The 5,732-nt window shown below is 42.6% G+C and overlaps 1 protein-coding gene across 1 annotated transcript; it reads right to left on the reverse strand.

Moving 5' to 3' along the window:
• Positions 1–1,293: 1,293 nt before the first annotated feature.
• LOC101689479 (developmental pluripotency-associated 5 protein-like) lies at positions 1,294–3,276 on the reverse strand. Its single transcript, XM_004770733.3, has 3 exons — positions 3,032–3,276; positions 2,664–2,843; positions 1,294–1,904 (listed from the first exon to the last, which is right to left on the reverse strand). The coding sequence occupies exons 1-3, from the start codon at positions 3,207–3,209 to the stop codon at positions 1,741–1,743; spliced, it is 522 nt and encodes a 173-aa protein (XP_004770790.1). The 5' UTR covers positions 3,210–3,276; the 3' UTR covers positions 1,294–1,740.
• Between the last annotated feature and the right edge of the window lie 2,456 nt (positions 3,277–5,732).

The raw sequence follows: 5,732 nt of genomic DNA on the forward strand, positions 1-5,732 counted from the left end.
GAACACTTCTATGGCAGGGGGCCAGTCTTAGACCCCAGGTTCCAGATGACTGAGGTCCCAAAGTACCTGAATGCTGCCCTAGACTGAGACGACCTCAAATCCTAAGTCTGTGTGATTGTGGCCAAGTTGAATGGTACGAAAGACTGTAAAGAAACTTTCCATACTTATGCCTTGGTAGGTCTTTAAGGCCTTACCTGTCCAAGTGGTAGGCCTTTCTTTCCTAGGGTTATGTGACATGACCTAGAGCCAGAGGAACTTCTCTGGAACCTCCTGTTTACTCACCTAAGCCTATGAGCTAGTGACTAACCCTGGCCACTCCCAACAGAGCTGCCTATTTGGGCCCCAAGCACCTACTGCCATTAGGCATTTTTAAACTCAGCCAGTTGCCTCCTTAGTTCTTTAGGCTGGATCTGGAGTACCATGTTATTGCTAAGGAAAATGGGGGAAAAAACAATTCAATACATTTTCCTGATTAATATGAAACTTAAGCAAGGACTTTTCCTGACATTGTACAGCATACACACAGGTTCATTATGGTCAAATGGCCACATGGTAGTTCTGGTTTTTATTCATTAACACCATTATTTGCATTAACTAAGGCTGACTGGTTGTTAAATAAGACAATCACTGTAACAGTCAATAACCCAGTGTTTAACTATGTGCCTAGGGCCTCAGGGGTAAAAGAAAATTGAAACGCCATCCCTAATGCCATAAGGAGTTTACGTGTAGTGCGAACATGTATCAACATGAAAAGTGACAAAGAAGTGGGATCCCCATTATTTGATGTTCCCACCCTGTCCTTTCCTCAACTGTATAATGGGCGTAATCACATCTATTTTCATAGATTGTGATTTCATACGATTATTATGAGGATCAAGTCAAACAATGTATGTAAAGTACTTAACAGAACCTGGTCTACACCAAATGCTCAATAAATGGTATTCTTGGGATCGGACCCAGAAGTAACTGGTCAGTGAACCCAGGATATGCAAACTTGGGCTGAGATGGAATCTTTTTTCTTTTATTTATGGTAATACTGAGAAAATAAAGTTAACTAATAAAATTGTTTAAATCAGGAAAGCTATTCTATTTGGAATTATAGGAATAATGAAGAAACATACTTTTGTTCTAGTGATACTTTTGTTCTAGTCGTAGTAAATTTGGTACTCACTAATGTGTTTTGCCACTTAAGCTATAAAAAAGACCAACAAAAGAAACCTAACAGATTTCTAAGTAACGCCAAAGAGAATGGAATCGGCTTGTCATCAATGTTTCAACGCTTAACAATTGGGTTTACAAAGCTTGTTTAATATGAGTATAACTTTTTTATTTTTTCAAAATCAGCATTAATGAAAGAATAAACAGTAAAGTTCTTCCTTAGCTACAAAAGCTCCCTGGAACATTAAAGATCCTAGTCACACCCACCTAATACAGAACACTATGAAAAAGCAGAACCAACCATTTGTTAATTCCTAGCTCTTTCCCATCTTGGAGTGTGCAAAAGCAAGACTGTCTTCTTGACAATACTAATCTATATCTATTTTTTTAAAGTTTATTTTTTTTTATTATAACTCATGTTTGAATCTTTAAACAGCTGTCTATGCAGCAGAAAGTTATGTAGACCATGAACAATACTTATTTCCCCTGAACCACAGGAACAAAAGAGTTCAGACTGGGTCTCTAAGCATAAGGCTCCTGACCCAGACTGATGCCCCTGCACTGAGAACCTCATCACAAAATTCACACTGTTTTGGTAACAGGTTCCTGGACAGTCTCCTGACCTATTTCCAGCGACTGCATGGCTTCATCCAGGCTGTTCATCACTGTGGTGGAGAGGAAAGCACTGGAGTGAACATTCTCTTTTTCAAGAGACTTCATGGTTTCCAGGCTGAGCATCATTGTGCCTGGAAGGAAAGCATGGAATTGAGCAGTTAAACTGCCCTGGAGAACACACAGGACACACAGGGAAAGCGACTCCACAGAAAAAACTGCCGAGTCTACCTTACTGGTAGACTGACTTACTGGTCACCTTAGAGCAGACCACCTACATCAGAAGCACCCAGAACGCCCGATAAAATAATGATAGCTCATATTTATCAAGTATTTTCTATGTATTCTAAGTGCTTTATTGTATTCATTCATTTAATCCTTGGGAAAAAGCCTATATGTAGGCCACTATCACAAGACCTATTTTATAGGTGAGGAGACTGAGGAACAGAGAAATTTTGCCAATATGCCTAATTCCTGGATGAGCTTAGAGGGAAGTCGTGGTGAGCAATCTGCATTTTCACAATGTTCTTGGGTTCATTCTAATTCATCATTGAGTACAAGACCTCCCAGGCTCAAGTTTTCTCTCACTAAGTGGAGTCCAGATGGCTTCCTTCCCAGCTTCTGAAAAGGGAGATCAGGCAGGCAGACAGGTGGGGCGGGAATGGGGTAGGAGGTTCCTAAAGGCTCTTCCTTCCTTGGGTTTGCCAACTGTCTCCCACAGCGCTGTGTTTCGGGTTTTCTGGGACTCCCCTGGAAACCCAGGAATCCTAGCAGCCCCTGATGTGAAGGAGTCCCAGGCTTGCGGGAGGGGAGTGGTGGAAGTGAAAGTTCCCTTAGGACTTTGTTAGCCTAGGCCTGCAGCACTTAGTGCGGAGGCGTATGACGCCCCTTACCTTCACACGACTTCCTTCTGGGCTTCGTGGTCAGAATGCGAATCAGCCTTTTGGCACGCTTGCGGTACCGGCGTCTCCCCAGGATGAAGATTTCAACCTTGCCCTCGGAGTTGGGCTTTCTCATCTGGAGCACGACTTTGAACTCCCGTTCGAACCCCGGGAGAAGAACTCTGCTTGGACCTGTGGAGAATGGAAGATTCCCGACGGATTATGGGGGGCTAGGGTGGCGGGCCGGGACAAAACACGGAGCTTGGGGGCCAGGCGAAGGAAGTCAGTGGGACACTGGCTTACAGGACACTAGCCACTGCCTTAGGTGTGCAGTGGGTGGCCGAGGTGGGGCCGAGGGGTAAAGATTTCACTGTACTTACCGAAAATCTTTTCCAGCAGACGTGCCTCCACGTTAAGCACTGATGGCTTCAGAAAGTGCTTAAACTTACACCAGTACTGCTGAGTGTGCATAAGGAGCCAATTCCTGGAAAGGGAACACTTCTTGCCGGTTCCTGGGCTGTAGGATTCGTGCTGGGTCTTCATCCTGAAAGGCGCCATTGCTCGTATCCAGGACCGGATCCGCAGGAAGAGAGAACCCCACGTGGCCGGGAGGCGGGACAAGACCGCTCGCAGTCTGCGCACAGGCCTGGTTGGTCCCTGCGCAGGCCCCGCCCTCTCGAGGAGTGCTTGGCGATTGGCTCCCTCAAATCCGGGCGGGCCAATGGTGTCCTAGCTGTGCCTGGCGCCAACCTCCCGCGGGGCTGTTCGGTATTGTCGGGTCTAAAGTGGAGAGGAACCTGGATTACAACGCAGGCCTTCTTTGAGTTCCATCATTTTCTTGATAATAAATGGAACAGAACTGTGGGGTTATGAAAGGCACATTGCTCACTAGCATTAGGTATAGTTCCGAGAGAATCATGTTCCCCAGCACTGGATCCCCGTGTATGAGGATCACTTCTGTAGGGCCAACCAGCTAATACCACTTAAATTGTCTAAGTACTTTATGATAACTCTGTGAGGAAGATGCAGTTATTTCCGTTTTTATAGATGTGAAAGTGGTGGGACTGGGACAAAAACGCGTATATTAAATAGTGACCATAGATTCCCAAACGCAGAATTTAGGCTCCTTTATCCTTCATCAGACTGCTAATCCTTGAGGAAAGGGTGACTTAAAAATCATGGTTCTGACTGAACAGGGCCCATCTCCTTCCCAGGTACTTCAAGAGAATTATATGTCTTACTCAGAAGTTATTTGCTTGGTTGCATTTTTTTTAAAACAATACAACTATGGAATTATTATGTCATACACCTAAAACTAATATGTTGTATGTCAATTATAGCTCCATTAAAAAAAAAAAAAGGACATTTCCAGGGACACCTGGGTGGCTCTCAGTTAAGTGTCTGCCTTCAGCTCAGTTCAGTTGCAGGAACTATCCATGGGTTCCAATGTGTTGCAAACTACTCTTCCTTTGGAATCAATAAAAATCTTTGAACGACATTCAAAATCAAACAGTTAAACATGCAATATATTGAATCAGTATATATCTATTGAATAACAAAAAATCAAACCATACAGTTAAATATACACAACTTTTATTAATTATACTTCAATAAAGCTGGGGGGAACCCCATGTTATGTAAATTCAAATGGGAAATTGTCATTAACAGTAAGTCCAAGGATAGCATGTCAGGGCTCAGATTCAATTTCTGTGTATTCCTCCCCTCCCACTTGATACTGTGTGGGCTTCATCCGGCTGGTAGCAAGATGCTTATGGCCCTTTCCCAAATCATGTCTAGTCCCAACCAACAGGAGAAGAGGAGGGGCAAAGTCTTTTTCATGGCTCTTTTCAGAAATGGGAAGCCTATCCTGGAAGCCTCTTAGGCTTTACCTCATTTCAAAATTAGGACATGTGCCATATTCTAATTGGATCACTGGCAAGGGAAATGACATTGTTATTAGTCTAATCATCTGGAGTTCAATTGATATTAGGAGCTGCTCACATCATCACTATAGGATTCTTTTTCTATATTTTGAAGTCCTCTGGGAGTTGAAAATGTTTTTATTGTCAGCCAGAGATTGGCAGAGCACTAGAGATACTGAATAAGGAATGGACTTCTCTGAATGATTTGGGAACCTAAGAAGTCATAGCGAATGAAACCCATAAACTTGATGCTCTCTCTCTCTCTCTCTCTCTCTCTCTTTTTTTTTTTTTTTTTAAGATTTTATTTATTTGACAGAGAGAGTGAGCACAAGCAGGGGAAGTGGCAGGCAGAGAGAGAAGTAGACTCAACCGGGAGCCAGATGTGGGACTTGATCCCAGGACCCTGGGATCATGACCAGACCCGAAGGCAGACGCTTAATGACTAGCCACCCAGGCACACCGTTGAAGCTGTTTCTCATAGATTGTCTATTTGCCCAAGTATAAGGGATCTCCAGAATGGGATGTGGTAGAAACCATATTTCTTTTGAGTGCATGTTTGTTAAACATATTTTCCTGTCTTTTAAAAACTCTGCAATCAGAAAACTGACACTGCTGGCTTTAGCCATGGCTATCTTGCTGTGAGTCCACATCTATTAGGAGACAGGCAAACCCAAGAGCATTAGAGACCCTATCCTTCTAGTTAGGCACACTCACATGGCTATATTAAATAAAAGTGATCACTTCAGGTTATACTTGCAATGCTTACCTTTTTTTTATTGCTGTAGAATAAAGTAATGAAGATTGTAAGTTATTGGCATTGGATAATCAATTGCACAGTATCTGACTCTTGTCCTATCCTGGTACCTTGGATAATATTATTTGTGTAATTTTGCATGAAAAAATTGATTTTTTCCTCCAAATAATTTTTCTATATTGTGTCTGATCTTTTTTTTTTTTTAATCCTCACCACAAAAGTAAAACAGTTGCTTTATTTCACCAAAGGGTCGATAATTGAGAAAGTGAAAATCACCCTGTGTACAAAGCTAAAGAGAATGTTAACTTTCTCAAAATAGATAAATGGAAGCCTCCTGGTAATACTGGCATCACTTACAAATGTTTTGAAAAATTCGTTGCCCCCCCCCCCTTTCAAATAAAGGCC

This window comes from Mustela putorius, unplaced genomic scaffold (genome assembly GCF_011764305.1).
Source record: "Mustela putorius furo isolate JIRA1106 unplaced genomic scaffold, ASM1176430v1.1 tig00000135_pilon_pilon_pilon, whole genome shotgun sequence".
Lineage (NCBI taxonomy): Eukaryota > Metazoa > Chordata > Mammalia > Carnivora > Mustelidae > Mustela > Mustela putorius.

What these genes read in the sequence shown, in the direction of transcription:
- LOC101689479 (XM_004770733.3), bottom strand. Translation starts at nt 3,209, where the DNA reads ATGGCGCCTTTCAGGATGAAGACCCAGCACGAATCCTACAGCCCAGGA. An exon ending in TCTGCTGGAAAAGATTTTCG is followed by an intron (nt 2,844 to 3,031) that starts GTAAGTACAGTG and finishes CATTCTCCACAG; the next exon opens with GTCCAAGCAGAGTTCTTCTC. An exon ending in CAGAAGGAAGTCGTGTGAAG is followed by an intron (nt 1,905 to 2,663) that starts GTAAGGGGCGTC and finishes CTTTCCTTCCAG; the next exon opens with GCACAATGATGCTCAGCCTG.